Source organism: Cydia fagiglandana, chromosome 26, assembly GCF_963556715.1.
Source record: "Cydia fagiglandana chromosome 26, ilCydFagi1.1, whole genome shotgun sequence".
NCBI classification, from domain to species: Eukaryota; Metazoa; Arthropoda; class Insecta; order Lepidoptera; family Tortricidae; genus Cydia; species Cydia fagiglandana.
Window position 1 is genome coordinate 8,222,885 of NC_085957.1, and position 17,804 is coordinate 8,240,688.

Here is a 17,804-nt window from a genome sequence, read left to right on the forward strand (position 1 = left end):
GTAACTGCCCTTTAAAGGTTCTGTCAAAATTTTCCAGTTCCGGTCTTTTTACTCCTCCGTGGCATGGCGGACGGTCTGAGCCGCCGCATATAGTGTTTTTTGGAGGAAAATCTTCGCTAAATAGCGAAATGGTAAGTTTATTATCAAATTAAAGTGGATTGCATACACTAAACTTGTAAAGTGGGCGAAATAAACAAGTGCAAGTGATATTTTAATAAGGCATTTCTATGGTGAGTGGTCCACGTGTTTGAGAGTCATTTCGTGTAAATATCATCAATCTAATTGTGTCTCACGGTTACTAATCGATAATTAAGTTGTGAAAGTGGTTAATTTTCAATAATCAAGACAGTTTTCTGGCTTGCATATCTGGAAGATGGAAGTATACACCACAGCGTGATCATGGCATGATACCCCAAAATTGAGTCCAATAAACGCTTGTTTCGGTCTATTTGGTGTAATAAAGAATCTAAATTGATATATTTTTGGTTTTACCCAAAGTTCCAATAGTTTTATTTGAAATTACAGTCTTGTTATACTTTGAGGTTGAGTCGAAAATTTTGAGGTTAGGTTAGGGTTCTTTCATTAATTTCGTTACTTTCAGATATTTTGTAACAAAACAAAAGACAGTTAAACATTGACTTCCAAGTTAAATATATTCTTTACGAGATATTTTCTGGAGAGCACTCTATACCATGTAAATAATTGTTTTGTTGTCTAACCTTGCACTTTTATATTAAAATAAGCCACACGAAAACCAAACAAAACTTTCAATGATGTTACAACTGACTTATAATCACTGGATTTTAAGATATTATGTCTATATTAAAACATTTAATTACCTCTACAATTGATTTATATTAAAAAATATTTTATTTTATGATTTTAACCTAATAGTGTTAACATTCAACAATTTAATCTTTCTATGTATTCAATCTTATATTATCTATCAGAACTGACATAGAAATCATAGAATAGACATAGTGCTTCAATATTCACAACATTGATTTTAGTTAATATAAATCAATTATAGATATTCAATAATATCCATTTAACCTTTATATTGTGTAAACCCCGAACTCTTCCTGGCTGAGCCTCATTGGGCCTTTCAGGTACATGTAGGGGGACAGTAAAGTTCCCTTAGGAACCACTGCACAGGCTACTGTCTGGCAGTGTGTCGACGTGTGGAACACATTACTAGTAATGATTACTACAAACAACCTTTTTTTTAAGCCTTTATAAGGCAGAGGGAATATATTTCCCACCTGATTTTGAACTTTATTTTAAAGTGATAGAGTTCTATTTTGCATAATTCCTGACACCCTTATGCCTTATAAAGGGTTAATGTATGCCTAGAAATACAGAGTTGCAGAAAGATAAATTCCAATTAATTGGATAAGTTTCGAAACAAGAAATTTTCTACAGCAATTAAAAGAAGGAAATTATTTTAGCTCCAGGGATGGGATATTTTATAAAATTGAAAAAATATTTCATTTGCTGGGTTCACCAATTGCCTCGGGGAGGCAATTTCCTCGCGCTCAAAATGGTCTGTGTAGATTGGCCTCGGCAGAGGCGGCGCACGCGAGGCATGTCTACACTGGCTGTTTGGATACTAGGATAATTTCATATGGCTAATTGCATAATTTCACCTATCTGCAAATATTTTGTCATTGTCAAACATATTATTCCAGGCCTAACATCCCATACTAGTGTCTCCCTATCATTCGCGTTTAGCTCTATGGCTCCTGCTCACCCAACATTAGCAAAACATGTCCAGAATAAAATATTTCTAAATTCCAGAGTCTATCAGTCGCCCGACCGCTTGTGTCGGTCTACTCTGAGAAGAGTGAGGTGGTTGCCGGGGCTGCCCTGCCGCTCCCGTTCGTGTTCAAGGCGCCCATCCGCCCGGACCTCGTCAACAATGTGCATGTGTCCATGTCTAAGAACGCGAGGCAGCCTTACAGTGTGAACAAGGAGGCTGGTATGTATAATTATTGTTATTTCTGTCTTTCCGTATCTCGGGACCATGGGGTCTCGGACCTTTGGGAGGTCTGGACACCTGCCATAACAATGTTTGTACACGTTAATGAGGCGGTGACTTGCTGCTAACTAGATGGGCCCCTGAAACTGTTGTCGTAAAGACTATTGTATCTCGATCTTTCCTCTTTTATTAACAAGTTCACATTCTAATTCAGGGGTCACATTAGTTTCTTCAGGGGTCCAGTTTTTGAAATAAAATGACTATCGCGGAAAAGCAGAAAAAATAAAATAGCTTGGCCGTCCGCTAGTTTGGTGACCCCTGTTCTAACTTGATGATATGCACTAAATGTCCACGTTCAGTGAGCATTCTCCATGCTTCTGAGTGTTACTGCGGATTAGTGCAACAGCGACGTAGCGACATGGCGTTCTGGGTCCGCTCTGTAGCAGACACGGGTGCAGAGTTGTTACTACAGTTTTCTTTGATAAACATATTCAGTTTTCAAGCCAAATGTAAGTAGATGTGCCTCGTCCGCTTTGCCTCTGGTGAGGCACGTCTACACTGGCCGTTACAGCTGGACCCGGCTAATATGGTGTTATTGCTTAACAATGCGATTAGAAATCACTCAATAGGCGAAGCAACTCGGTCTGTGTAGAAGTGTAGATGTTCTTAGTCCGAGGCAAACGCAGCCCTAGCCACGGTACATTGGACGAGGCACGTCTACACAGACCAAGTTGCCTTGCGCGCGGCAATATCTTTACGAGGCTACTCGTTACTCTAATATTCGTTAAGTTAGGATTAACCTCAATTAATAGAGTAGCCTCGCAAATAAATAGCCGCGCGAAGCAACTTGGTCTGTGTAGATGTGCCTCGTCCGATGCACCGTGGCTAGGTATCCACCTACCACTTATTTATTTGATGTAAGTGCTCATGATGTTCTTTTCTTCTCAGGTCACCAAACTAGCGCTGAGTCATGGGGTACCGGTCGCGCCGTAGCGCGTATCCCCCGTGTCCGTGGTGGTGGTACCCACAGGTAAGATACACTGTAGACTGGTAGAGAATGCGGACAATGCGGTGTAGCAAGTCCGCCTTTTATCACTATATTTTTTACTGTGCAATAAAGTCTAAATATTTTTTATAACTTTTCCTGTCTCCTCCATATAGTTTACGTCGAAATGAAATTATAAACACAAAAAAAAGCTTGTAATAGTAGTTAAATATTATTACTAGGAAAGAATACATTAAATTGCAGTTTGAAATATAGATAGGCCTTCATTATGTGCCTCTACATAGGTTCATACTTCAATAACAAACAAAATTGTGGGGTTCGCACTAAATGTCCACGTTCAGTGAGCTTTCTCCATGCTTCTGAGTGTTACTGCGGATTAGTGCAACAGAAACGTAGCGACATGGCGTTCTGGGTCCGCTCTGTAGCAGACACGGGTGCAGAGTTGTTACTACAATTTCTAACAAAGTATGTTTTATGTGAGTGGGTATGATTGTTGTGATCGTGATGAAACGTAGAGTAAAATTGATTAGCAGGGTCGACACAGCGAGTATACCCACGAGGCAAATTGAAATTGCCTCGCGCGTATGCTCGCCCTCTGTGGACCTGACTATTGTCTCATTAATAGGAATCATTCCAAATAATGTTAATGTCAAATGCGCTAAATAATATAGTATTTAGGTTGCGGTCTGGACTTTAGCGGGCAACCATATTTATATTAGAGATTTTCGAGCATTAAATTGCTCATCATTCCTCGGCCTTAATCAGAATCATAATCCAAGTTTAAACTTTGATCTTAAGCTTGTAATCAATTGACTCGGAACCATGTGACCGTATAATTTGCTTCCCAGATCGGGCCAGGGCGCGTTCGGTAACATGTGCCGCGGGGGGCGCATGTTCGCGCCCACGAAGCCGTGGCGCCGCTGGCACCGCCGCGTCAACCTGCGCCTGCGCCGCGCCGCCGTCGCCGCCGCCGTCGCCGCTGCCGGCGTGCCCGCCCTAGTGCAGGCCCGAGGTGAGACACATTCCTGTCCGAGAATTGAACGCCAACGGGCAACAGGCTGCAGAACTGAATCAAATGTATAAACACCTGTCACCGTGGTGAAATAGGGGACAGGACAGCACAACTTCATCCACAAATACACAGAATGAACCTGCTGTGGATGCTTAGCAGCAGTGTCGAAGACCGATAAAAGTATAAAATATTAGTGATCCCTCGAAAGCCTTACTCTTCCCGCCCGTGCGGTTCGAGTTACGAATGTCGAGGGTAGAGCAAACTTCCCTTAGGAAACACCAACTTGGACTTCAGTCCGTTGGTGTGTCGACGTGTGGAAGACACAATATTTTTATTAATAACATAATACTATATTTATTATTTATATTCATACCAGTATTAGACGATTTGATTACTAAAACCGTTTTTATTTGCAGGCCACATCATTGAGAAGGTGCCCGAGATGCCCCTGGTGGTGTCAGACAAGATCCAAGAGATCAACAAGACCAAGAATGCTGTGATCTTCCTCCGACGCGTCAAGGCCTGGTCTGATGTCCTCAAGGTAAGCCAATCTAATATACACCTCTACATCTATCAGACAGACCGGGTCCAGATAAAACGGCCAGTGTAGATGTGCCTCGGCCGAGGCAGCGCGCGCGAGGCACGTCTACACTGGCAGTTTTGTGCGCAAGGAAATTGCCTCGCGCGTATGCTCGCTCTATGAGGACCTGGCTATTGCAGTAAAAGGCGCCATCCAGCGAGTTAGTTTATTAGTCCCAACACTTTCCTCTCCCAGATCTAGATGTATTTCTGGGAGCTCAAGATTGTTGGAAGATGAAACTTCTTTTGACAACAATCGGATTGGATCATTTCTTCTCCGACATAGACTTTAGAAAACAATTCATTGTTATTACGAGTAGTGAGGGTTCTGGTATAGGAAAGGGGGCCATTCTTGGGACTTAAAAAATTTCAGTGTCATTTTTTTTTCGAACACAACACCTACTTTTTATTACTTCATCATGTAAGAAATGTTAATATAAGTATCTTTTGTCATCATTTTTCTCTAAGATCAACCCTTATGGAGATATGAAGGGTAGTAATTGACAACTTTTAAATGCGTTAGGAATAGAGGCAAGATAGGTGCGACGACGAGCGAAGCGAGGAGCAGTGTGTTTGGTCAGGCTTGTCTCACTCCGCGATTTCGTCACTTTGCTACAGGTAGCTAAAAGTACATCCGTTCGGCCCCAATTTTGGGGTTTGCCATAAGCCGCGCGTGGCGCTGTCGCCACCTAGCGGCCATATCTGTGCTGATCGTAACAGACGCGTTTTGTTAGAGAGTGAGTCTTCTGTACTTAAGGACTGTATCGTTTATTATAAATACAGATAAAACCTGGTCTAACTGTTGACCTGTGTATTATTTTGTATTACTATGTTCTTAAGGTATAATCTGGAGGTATTTTTAAGCCATATCTGATATAAGAAGGTTTTACATTTATTTTATTTTAGGGACTTTATGATGATTTTAATACCCTCTAGCAAATGTAATTCGGACAAGCCTATCGAACTTAATTTGAGACTATTTCACCGATTCCTTGGTCCGATTTAAAGAAACAAAAGGTTAATATGCTGCCAAAATATGCCATCTAAGTGTCCTTTTCATGATTGCTCAATTGAACATCCACAGAATAAATGTGGTGAATTTTTATCTTTACATGAAAACGACTTTTTATGCAACATTTTGGATTCCCGTCAAATTCTGACGCCAGCGAAATGAGGGAAACAGCTAAAAGAATCTACGGAAATCCAAAGCCTAACGGACATTCATGGCGTTGAACCATGGCTAGAACAGGTCGATAGAAACGCTCCATGATGGTTATATTGTATACCAAAGTCGGGGTTGTCGTAAGTAACATGCCATATTCTCTAAAAGGCCACCAAGCACAGATCCAAAACTTTTTTTCCAACTAAAAGAAATGATTAGACTATGCCCAGATGTTTCGCTTTACGATTCATATGTAATTGCTGTTTACATAGTACGATTTTTTTGTGTAATATCTCGTCTTGTTCGTAAACCGTAAATTTTCTTGTAGTATTTGTCCAAAATCGTTGTAGTTAATCGGGAGGATTGGGTAAATATTGTCCAAACCATATGCTTTACGTGATCTCCCAGGACGAAATGTTACTTATTATTAAAGCACAAATTAAACTATATGTGTAATTTTTTAATAAAAATATAATACCAGGAAAAACGGCTAAGTAAAGTTGTATTCATAACAAACGATACAGTCCTTAGTACTATTATTTATTCTGTGGTTTGGTTGACTGCGTTCCAACAGTGCCCCAGAACCGACTTATGTCATTGTACAATTATTGTCAGTTACAACGTCGCCTATCTCCACAATAAATTTAGAATGATCATCAAGCAAGTGTTATGTGTTTGGCAGGTATACAAGTCGCAGCGCCTGCGCGCCGGCAAGGGCAAGATGCGCAACCGCCGCCGCGTGCAGAAGCGCGGACCTCTCATCGTCTACCACAAGGACCAGGTACTTATACTACCATCGTAACCTAAGGGCGACCCCACATCTAGCGTCTTTCGAGCGGCGGCCACAACTATGGCCGCTGCTCGACGCAACTGCGCAGCGACGTCAATTTCCATAGCGCTGACCAGACGCCGACGCTCGAAAGACGCTAGATGTGGGGTGGCCCTAAGGGTGGTATTCCACCTGTCCAAATTCATAGCGTCTCACTCTCGTAAAATGTGAGACGCAGTACACAATGGACAAAGAAATTGGATAGGTGGAATAGGGACTGTTTTTATATCTGAGATACTAAAATGACAGTTCAATCTATCTATCTACGATACTAAATTGATCAAGTAAGTAAGTAAATATTCTTTATCAATCAATATGCGGGTCCACACTGAAAGAGCCGCCTCGCGAGGAAATTGCCTCGCGAAACAGCTTGTCAGTGTAGGCGTGCCTCAGACGCATTGCCTCGAGCGAGGCACGTCTCCACCGACCTAACTGCTTCGCGCGGCAATTTCCTCGCGAGATGGCTCGTTTCGTGGGGACCCACAAAATATTAAAGTAGCTGCCATACGCGTCACACCCCTGTTAAAGTAGAAATTTTTGTTGTCACTTTATTTTAACCTTTTAACCGCCAGCAATTTTTGATCGAGCGTGCTCGTGTCGCCACCGACAGTAATTGTACCACGCGGAGTAAGGTTGGCATAGTTACGGGAGTTATAAATGTGCTGTAAAAACCAAATCAGATCTTTGTCTTATTTATCAGACTTTGGCGAAATGAGCTGGATATGTAATGTCTTATATATCTGACTCTGGCGGTTAAAGGGTTAAACATGGAACATGCATTGTTTTTGAATCGTTCACTAATTATTCTTTCACTACAACTATTTCTTGTATGATAAGGTAGAATAACTTACTTAGGTTGTTATAAAACAAAGGTGGCCCTCGAAAGCCTTACTCTTTCTGCCGATGCGGTTCGAGTTACGAATGTCGAGGGTAGAGCGAACTTCCCTTAGGAAACACCAACTTGGACCCCAGTCCGTTGGTGTGTCGACGTGTGGAAGACAAATAATTATTATATTACTAACCCCCAAAAAGATAGTTTTTAATTTATTGCCACTTGATCAAGTTAAAGAAAGTCGTCAAATATTGTTGTTGTATAAAGTCATCATCATCATTTCAGCCTATATACGTCCCACTGCTGAGCACAGGCCTCCTCTCATGCGCGAGAGGGCTCATGGCGTTGCATAAAGTATTGTTGTAATATGAAATAAAGTTTCTTTCTTTATAAAGCAACTAAGAATATATGTCTAACTATCCATATTATAGAATAGCGGTCGGCAACAAGCGGCCCGCTCACTTGCGGCCCGCGAGCCTCCCTGGCTATTTTTGACAAACTACAATGTCTGATAAAGTCATAAATATTAACAAAGTGCGGCCCGCGTCAACTTCGTTAACCACTATGTGGCCCTTGGCTGCTAAAAGGTTGCCGACCGCTGTTATAGAACATAACTTCAAAATGTTAGACCACATTACGGCTTCAAAAGGTTATAAGGTGTTATTAGCTTGAACTTTCACCAATTAAGATTTTAAATGGATAGGCATGATTCTTTACGACCTCCCAGACATCAATTGTACCTTACATTCTCTATACTAAAGTGACATTTGTGTCCAGGGCCTGACGAAGGCGTTCCGCAACATCCCCGGCGTGGACCTCATCAACATCGACAAGCTGAACCTGCTGGCGCTGGCGCCCGGCGGCCACGTCGGCCGCTTCATCATCTGGACGCAGTCCGCCTTCGACCGTCTTGGTAAGATTATTTTGTGACATTTGTGTCCAGGGTCTGACTGTTATCTCGTGAGCTAAGTCTAGGTACTTGCTGGACTTGTCCTTCTCGGCCTTCACGAAATTCTCATCATGGGGGATGGTGACGTCGACGAGCACGGCCCGGCGCTGCGATCGATCTATCAGCACGTTATTATATCTATTATTTATTTGTGCAGACGCCCTGTTCGGCTCATGGAAGACACCTTCCAAGGAGAAGAAGAACTTCAACCTGCCGCAGCCCAAGATGGCCAACACCGACCTGTCCCGCCTGCTCAAGTCTGAGGAGATCCGCAAGGTGCTGCGCGCGCCCAAGTATGTATCCATCATAGCCTCCTGAGGCCCAATCATTCATCATAATCATTTCAGCCTATATACGTCCCACTGCTGAGCACAGGCCTCCTCTCATGCGCGAGAGGGCTTGAGCTATAGTCCCCACGCTAGCCCAATGCGGATTGGCGACTTCACATACACCTTTGAATTTCTTCGCAGATGTATGCAGGTTTCTTCGCGATGTTTTTCGTTCACCGGAAAGCTAGTGGTAAATATCAAATGATATTTCGTACGTAAGTTCCGAAAAACTCATTGGTACGAGCCAGGATTTGAATACGCGACCTCCGGATTGAAAGTCAGACGTCATATCCACTCGGCCACCACTGAGGCCCAAGGCACAATAAAAAATAGTACTAGGTACAGAAGACTCACTCTAACAAAACGCGTCTGTTACGATCAGCACAGATATGGCCGCTAGGTGGCGACAGCGCCACGCGCGGCTTATGGCAAACCCCAAAATTGGGGTCGAGCGGATGCACTTTTAGCTACCTGTAGCAAACCGACGGAATCGCGGAGTGAGTCACGCCTGCCCACTTCAATGAAATTTAAACCATATTTAATTGGAACAGAGGTTTCTTTTGTTGTTGTTATCCTATGGCACGCCAGGGGTGCAAAGGGTCTTCACAAGCTCCAACACAAGCTTCACAAGTTCTTTTGTTTCGTATAATTTACAAAAATTTAAAAATTTCCTGCACTATAGTTCGTTTTTTTGCATTAGAAATAAGGTAAACAATCTTGATGTGTCTTTTAATTGAAAAACACATTTTAAAAAGGCAAATATGTAACAATTGAATCTAATATGATCATTTAAATTCTTCTTCTTTCATAAGTAATGGTTTTTGATTTTTAAAGCGTTTTTCAATTAAAAGACATGTCAAGATCGCTTATCTTCTTGCAAGTTCTTTCTAATGCTAAAAAAAACAAACTATAGAGATTCAAATTTCAGTGGCAGATTGGATTTTTCATTTGTATGGCTCTTAGAGGTTTAAAAAGATATAAGTAAGGAAAGAGTGGTAAACTCCATACATCCGTTTTAACAAATTGCGAGTTATTTCGTAGTTGACATCTATCTGTCGGCGGCCGATCGTAAGATCAGGCAGATCGTAATGTTCCTGTGTATTGTTTTGAGGATAGTCACATTAAACTAATATATAGGTAAGATAGGTTCGTTAGGTTGCTTCTGACGCCCGAAGGGCAAACTGCCCAGAAATAGGAGCCCCGCGTAACGGGGCTCCGTCGACTCGGGGAACGAGCCAAAGATTTTCACGTTTCACGATACTAGGCATATCGTGAAACGTGAAAATCTTTGGCTTTTTCACGATATGCCTGATCTTACGATCGGCCGCCGACATATCCATTTTTTATTTTTTGTATGGTAATTTGTCTGTTTTCGATGTATTTAGTGATAAGTTTCTTTCATTGCATTTGCAACACCTACTGACATATGTAAATTTATTAATTTCCGCTACCCAAAGGTTGTCTGGAAGAGATCGCTTTTTAGCGATAAGACCGCCTGTTGTAGTAGTAGTAGTAGTAGTAAACACTTTATTGCACAAAACAAGTACATAACACAGAGAGAATACAATAAATGTGTACAAAGGCGAACTTATCCCGTTAAGGGATCTCTTCCAGCTAACCTTTGTTTACCTCTGCCTGTATTTCTGTTTTATTGAGGTGTGCAATAAAGAGTATTTGTATTGTATTGTATTCACCAATCTATCCACCATATGGGTATGGGTATGGGGGACCCTAGCGACACCTACCCTATCTATCTAGCATGATGATACTCTCTTTCAGAGCATTGGGTTATGAAAACCATGATTACTCACACGTTGACACTTTCTGACCGTACCTATCACACATGTAACCTTACACACCACCAGCAAGCGATTCTAACCCGTATTCCGTTGCAGCAAGCGCGTAGTCCGCGCCACACGCAAATTGAATCCGCTGACGAACACGCGCGCCATGCTGCGGCTTAACCCGTTCTCGGCGGTGCTGCGTCGCAAGGCGGTGCTGGATCAGCAGAGGCGCGCTAACCAGAAGGCGCTGGCGCTTGCTGAGAAGCGAGGCGTGAGTATCGCATACAATACAATACGGCAGCGAAATATTTGACGGAGCCCCAAATTAAATATTTTCGTTCGTCACTGTCGACCAGATATACCTATACAAGAGCTGGTTTTTTTTTTATTATTACAAGTATTTTCGCGGAGCCCCAACAGAGGCTTTGCCCTACCCTTACCCTAGGGTTCCGCGGAACACACTTTGAGAATGGCTACAATAGGGCCCCTGCTAGTAAAACCATTTTTTTTAGAACTGTCAAAACGATTTGCTAATATGGAATTTATATTATACATTACATCGTGACGTCACGGTCAACTCGCCTACATTTTATATTTCTATCCGATTTATTAAATAGAACTAGTATTTAAAGAAAAGGTAACTGCTATCTATGTTTTGCTAATAATTATCTGGTGCTTTATTCCATGCATGGTGTGAAATCATTTGATTTAAATACAGTCAAATACCTTAAGTCTGGTTGCAGATGGAAATAAAAACTAAAAACAAAGTCAATAAACAATTTGGTTACAACCTAATCAAAAATCAATCAAGTAAAGGCTACTAATATTATTCTTACTTAAGGGCCCCCCCACATCTGGCGTCTTTCGAGCGTCGGCGTCTACAATTCTATGGCCGCTGCTCGACGCAACGTCGACGCAGCGTCGACGCAACTGCTCAGCGACGTCATTTTCCATAGCGCTGAACAGACGCCGACGCTCGAAAGACGCTAGATGTGGGGGGGCCTAAAACGAAATTCTCTACTACCAGTACTTCTAGTACTCTTTAGTACTTGTAGCTAGGGTTCTAAGTGACAAAAAAAGGTCGAACCTTTTTTTTCTTGATTAAAGCATGAAACTTGGCACAGTTGTTCCTTATATCAAACCAAGCCGATTTCGATCGGTAGCCCGAAGGAGCCCCCCCTCTGGGGCCGGAGAGGGGGGGGTCAAAGTACCGCTCGCCCGGCTTCATTCTTAAAATTCTAACAGGCCCCGTTTAGCTAATAGGTCATATTTGGTATCAATTTCGGATAAATCAATAACGTAGAATTCATTTCTGGTATAAAAAATTAGCAATTTGTAGAAAAAAATAAAAAAAAACTCAAAATATCTAATTTTTCAAGTTTAATTTTTGTTTCTTATTTATTGTCAGAATTAAACTGCCTAGTTTTTCTACATTGAAAAAATATGATGATAAAGCCTATTTAATGCAGATTTTAAAAACATAACTTTTACATATCTTCATTAAGAGGAAATTGCATAAAAAAAATCTTATATCGTCTCGCGCCGGTGAATATCTTTTTACCGACATCGGAATCGATATAGACAACATCCGAAGTACACACTCTGGAGACCGATTAAAAGTATTGTTTATTGTTGTAGATAGATAAAGATAGAAAAGCGTACAAATATTTTCTTATGTGTCGTTCAGTGAAAAAAGGGACCTTGGAAAAAATTATCACAGAGCCTCGCGTTTGTATAGAAGCATACTCGTAGGTATTTAGTTAGTGCCAACCACTCCATGGATTCCATGGTCGCTGTTCTCAATAGGGGATATTACTGCAATGTTCTGCCGCCAAAGTGCCGCACTACCGACTCTAGTACATTCATAAACTAACTTATACATACTGTACCTTAAACTGTTTTTTGACAAGTTTTCACAGACAATAAAATATGACATTGATGCATCAAGGCGGTTTGTTAACCAGGGCCTATCGGTAAAAACGAAAATCGAAATTAAGTTATCTGCCTCTTTATCGAATATGCAAGAGTGATAGAGGGATTAGACAACGAAACTTCGATTTTCTTGTTTCGCGGCAGACCCCCAGATTGTTAGTGATTGACAGATAGTGGTAGTGGCGCTACCTACGCAGAGTTTTGCGTAATATTCCCTATTAATAAGAAGTAAACTATAAGTATTATTTAATCTGCTTACTTATTACATTATACCACACTTTAATGTTGCGTCTTGTGTATTAATGCAATTCCTTCCCCCGACACATGAATGGATACATTTCATAATTCACGTATATATGTCAGTTTCAACCATATTCTGGCCACAGCAGGGTTGTCAGAACAGTTTGGAAACAGTCATCTGCTCCTTGCTTCCATTCCCAAGAAGACGGACTGAGCAAGTTTGACGACGAACTAATGTCTGATCCCAAACATCAACCACACGGTACACTGCGCGTAATGAGGCATTTATACGGCTCCCTTTTGAACAGGTATAACATTATACAACTCTTCATTTCAATATCCCGGTGTAACTTGTCTTCTTCAATATTGCACTTATTACCGAACATATAATACCTCATTTTAGTATTTTAGGGGAATGCTTTTAGCCACCGCTATTGCTCCATCTTGTAAGAGCTTGGATCCTTGTAGTAGCATGGCTGAACTCTGAACAGGTTCCATGTTTTGAACTCACTTTTTCTACCCTTTCAGCTGAATGCTCGAAACAGGGGTAAGACTTCAACTCTTTTAGGGTAAATAAAAGAGTTTAGTTAAGTAGCTTACAGAATAGATAATTTTATTGGCTTAAAAATAGAATTCCCTGGCCTATTGTGGATGCAATGGAGTGACATGTGATATAATTGAGTTTTCCACTGTGTCAACGTGAGCCCACAAATCCTGTAGTTGGGGAAATATTCGTACGCATGAATCTAGTCTAGCTGCTATAACTACATCGTCTATGTCTACTGTGCTTATCAATACCTTGCAATGACTGTTTTACAGCATCTGCAACTAGGGCCATCATATGAAATGAATCGGACTCTTCATGGTTCTTGGAGTATTCGGAACCTCACGAGGAACATCACTTATAACATGTTTCTCTACACAATTTCGCGATGGCATAAATAAGGACTTATAACTCTTCGAAGTTTTGTCAACACAGTGTCTCAAAATGATTTACCTAGTGCTAAAGAAATGAGTTTCACTAAAATATCAGTGGTTATAAGTGAAGCTTATCATCATGGTAAATTTAACTCTTATTTCTATCGGGCTCTGAAACACCAGGAGTCTTACTCGTATTCCAAGCATTCTCTCGATCGACCTTGTAATACTGTAAGCTCAATAAGACTTGTGATAATAAGACTAGATGATATATATATATGATAATATGTATTTGATAAATACACTCAAAACATCCATAGGTAATTCAGGAACAAGCTTTCACGATAAACACAAATATATGCCTTCTAGGATTTGAACCGGGTTCCCCATTTAATATATGGTGTATAAAAGTGAGATCTAAGCATAGACCCTTTTTAGCTTGGCCGATACAAGGATTCAAGCTCCTACAGGATAGAGCAATATCAGTAAATTTAATAAATAACATTCGCCAAAAGTTTATTATAACTTCATATGATGATATGTGAAATAGCCTTGTAAAGTGAATACCTTACTGATAAAGCCGTTGCTAAATAATAAAAAAAATGCCTGAAATAATTCTTTACTTGAACAGACTATTGAAACAGAAGCAGCCTTATCAGGATAGAATTATATGTTTGGGGCTTGGGGGTCAGACGTTAGTTCCTCTTTAAACTTGCTCAGTCTGTCTTCTTGGGAATGGAAGCAAGGAGCAGATGACTGTTTCCAAACTGTTCTGACAACCCTGCTGTGGCCAGAATATGGTTGAAACTGACATATATTATATACGTGAATGATGAAATGTACGCATTCATGTGCCGGGGGAAGAAATTGTATTTTTTAATACACAAGTCGCAAAACTAAAGTGTGGTATAATGTAATAAAAATATTTAATACTTACAGTTTACTTCTTATTCATTGAGAATAGCGACCATGGAGTCCATGGAGTGGTTTACACTAATTAAATACGAGTATGCTTCTATACAAACGCGAGGCTCTATGATAATTTATTCCTAGGTCCCTTTTTTTACTGAACGACACATAAAAAATAGTATTTGTACACTTTTCTATCTTTATAATAGGATCTATAAAGGATCTACAACAACAAACAATACATTTAATCGGTCTCCAGAGTGTGTACTTCGGATGTTGTCCATAACGATGCCGATGTCGGTAAAAAGATATTCACCGCGCGAGACGATATAAGATTTTTTTTATGCAATTTTCTTTTAATAAAGGTAAGGAAAAGTTACGTTTTTAAAATCTGCATTAAATAGGCTTTATTGTCATATTTTTTATATGTAGAAAAACCAGGCAGTTTAATTTTGATACTAAATAAAAAATAAATATTACACTTGAAAAATTAGATTTTTTAATTTTTTTTTAAAAAATTTCTACAAATTGCAATTTTTTTATATCAGAAATGAATTCTACGTTATTGATTTATCCGAAATTGATACCAAATATGACCTATTAGCTTAACGGGGCCTGTTAGAATTTTAAGAATGAAGCCGGGCGGAGCGGTACTTTGCCCCCCCCTCTCGGGCCCCAGAGGGGGGGCTCCTTCGGGCTACCGATCGAAATCGGCTTTATTTGATATAAGGAACAACTGTGCCAAGTTTCATGCTTTAATCAAGAAAAAAAAGGTGTTTGCACTTAACATCCTCACTATTGTTGTTGTTGTGTTGTTTTTTTTTAGTACTTGTAGTTCTAGTACTTTTTGAAATGATGATACTCTCTTTTCAGAGCATTGGGTTATGAAAACCATGATTACTCTCACGTTGACACTTCCTGATGATAATCCTATCATTATCATGTTAGATTATGATGAGACTCTTCTACAAGTGTAGCTTGGTTTCAGATCAAGCTGCCCGCAGACGATGAGGCAGTTAAGGCACAAAAGCTGAGGGAGAAGAGGACGAAAGCTATTAAGGTAAGTCTCTTTGTAACCACTTGTCAAAATAAAATGTCCTAAGCAGGATTTTAAGTTTCGTTCTGTTGGTTGGTATAAAGCAGCGGTCGGCAACCCGCCCGCGGCCCGCGAACCTCGCACTTGCGGCCCGCGAGCCTCCCTGGCTATTTTGTATGTAGTATTGACAAATAACAATGTCTGATAAAGTCATAAATATTATCAAAGTGCGGCCCGCGTCCACTTCGTTAACTGCTATCTGGCCCTTGGCTGCTAAAAGGTTGCCGACCGCTGGTATAAAGCAAAGAAAGCCCTCGAAAGCCTTACTCTTCATGCCAGTGCGGTTCGAGTTACGAATGTCGAGGGTAGAGCGAACTTCCCTTAGGAAACACCAACTTGGACTCCAGTCCGTTGGTGTGTCGACGTGTGGAAGACAAATAATTTAGTTTTAGGCTAGTTAAGAAAGTATTTAGAGTCTGCATCCTTCGTCAGTTGCTGAATATGGTCTACACAGAATAAGCCGCCTCGCAAGGACATGCGAAGGTTGGTCTATGTAGATGTGCCTCGCGCGGCGATTTCCTCGCAAGGCGGCTTGTTTTGTGTGGACTCGCCTGATTTAAGAAAGGTGTACGAAGAGTTTGTCGAAGGGTGGTATTCCACCTATCCAATTTCTTTGTCCATGTGTATTGCGTCAAACATTTTGCTTTCATGAGAGAGAGATGCACTGACAGACAGGTGGAATACCAGCCTAAGCTATACTCTGTATCTATAGGTATTTAGGGGGAGGCCTATGTTCAGCAGTGGACGTTTTATGGCTGAGATGATGATGATGATGATAGGTATTTAAACAATGGTAAACAAAATCTACCCTCAAATGGCTCCTTAAGGGCCCCCCCACATCTGGCGTCTTTCGAGCGTCGGCGTCTACAATTCTATGGCCGACGTCGACGCAACGTCAGTTGAGGGTGGATGAAAACATTACATGATCAAATAAAGGTGTCACAGAACGACCTTTATTTGATCATGTAATGTTTGATCCAGGCGTTTTTTTATTTGGTTGGTTAACCAATAATTGTTATAACTACCCGAAAATGTTGAAATTGTTTGTTTACTTTTTTTTTAAATACTTAAAGATACAGATTAACTGCAGAAACCGATGCAAGCGTGACTACCTCCATTGTTATCATTTACTTAGTTTATAAGTAAAAATATCTGTCTGTCCCAGGCCGCCGTAGCCAAGAAGCCCAAAAAGCCGGTAGCCAAGAAGACCGCGCCGCCGCCGCCCAAAAAGAAGGCCGCCAAGGACGACAAGAAAGCCAAGAAGCCCGCGGCCAAGCCGGCGCCCAAGAAGTGAATAAATTAAGTTTTATAGACCTACCATGTGTTTCATTTTTGACCATTTTTAGGGTTCCGTCCCCAAAGGGTAAAACGGGACCCTATTACTAAGACTTCGCTGTCCGTCCGTCCGTCCGTCCGTCTGTCACCAGGCTGTATCTCACGAACCGTGATAGCTAGACAGTTGAAATTTTCACAGATGATGTATTTCTGTTGCCGCTATAACAACAAATACTAAAAACAGAATAAAATAAAGATTTAAATGGGGCTCCCACACAACAAACGTGATTTTTGACCAAAGTTAAGCAACGTCGGGAGTGGTCAGTACTTGGATGGGTGACCGTTTTTTTTTTGCATTATGGTACGGAACCCTTCGTGCGCGAGTCCAACTCGCACTTGCCCGGTTTTTAGAATATAGACTAGAGGGCGTATGTTCGAGGCAAAATAAAACAACACGTAACACAACACTGCAAATTGGCAAAAACTGAGCCCTAAAGATCGGTTTTCCTAGGATAGCGGTGCCGTCATATAGCGGCCGTCTCCATACTCCATACTAAATAATATGGATGTAGTATTTGTATGGAGACGGCCGCTATATGACGGCACCGCTATCCCACATAGACTTATGATATATAGAGACGTAGTCTCAGCCAGCTGTCACTGTTGCCACTTTTGTTTAGTGTACGATTAACAATGAGGCCCACGTTGCTGTAGCCATGTCGATAAAGTCATATCGATAAACTATCGACATTTCTTGCAATTTTAATTTTACTTCAAAGGCTTAACGATACCTAAAATGACCAAAAACGCTTTTATTCTTTATTGTGGTTATCAGATCACAATTTTATAGTCACGCCCCAGCAGGGAACCAAGGGAAAGTTCCGATATTTAATTAAAATACATAAATACCTCCTAAAATAGGTGTTCCGCAATAATTGAACTATATTATTATATTATAATATATTCATTATCCA

General features: G+C 40.9%; 1 protein-coding gene across 1 annotated transcript; it reads left to right on the plus strand.

The window, feature by feature from the left end:
- Window positions 1-10: 10 nt before the first annotated feature.
- Window positions 11-16,872, plus strand: LOC134677420 (large ribosomal subunit protein uL4). The gene is made up of 11 exons (XM_063535877.1): window positions 11-131; window positions 1,798-1,978; window positions 2,927-3,008; window positions 3,833-3,996; window positions 4,413-4,537; window positions 6,420-6,518; window positions 8,176-8,311; window positions 8,505-8,640; window positions 10,572-10,731; window positions 15,448-15,519; window positions 16,721-16,872. Exons 1-11 carry the CDS (start codon window positions 129-131, stop codon window positions 16,847-16,849), a joined length of 1,287 nt encoding a protein of 428 aa, XP_063391947.1. The 5' UTR covers window positions 11-128; the 3' UTR covers window positions 16,850-16,872.
- The last annotated feature ends 932 nt before the right edge of the window (window positions 16,873-17,804 follow it).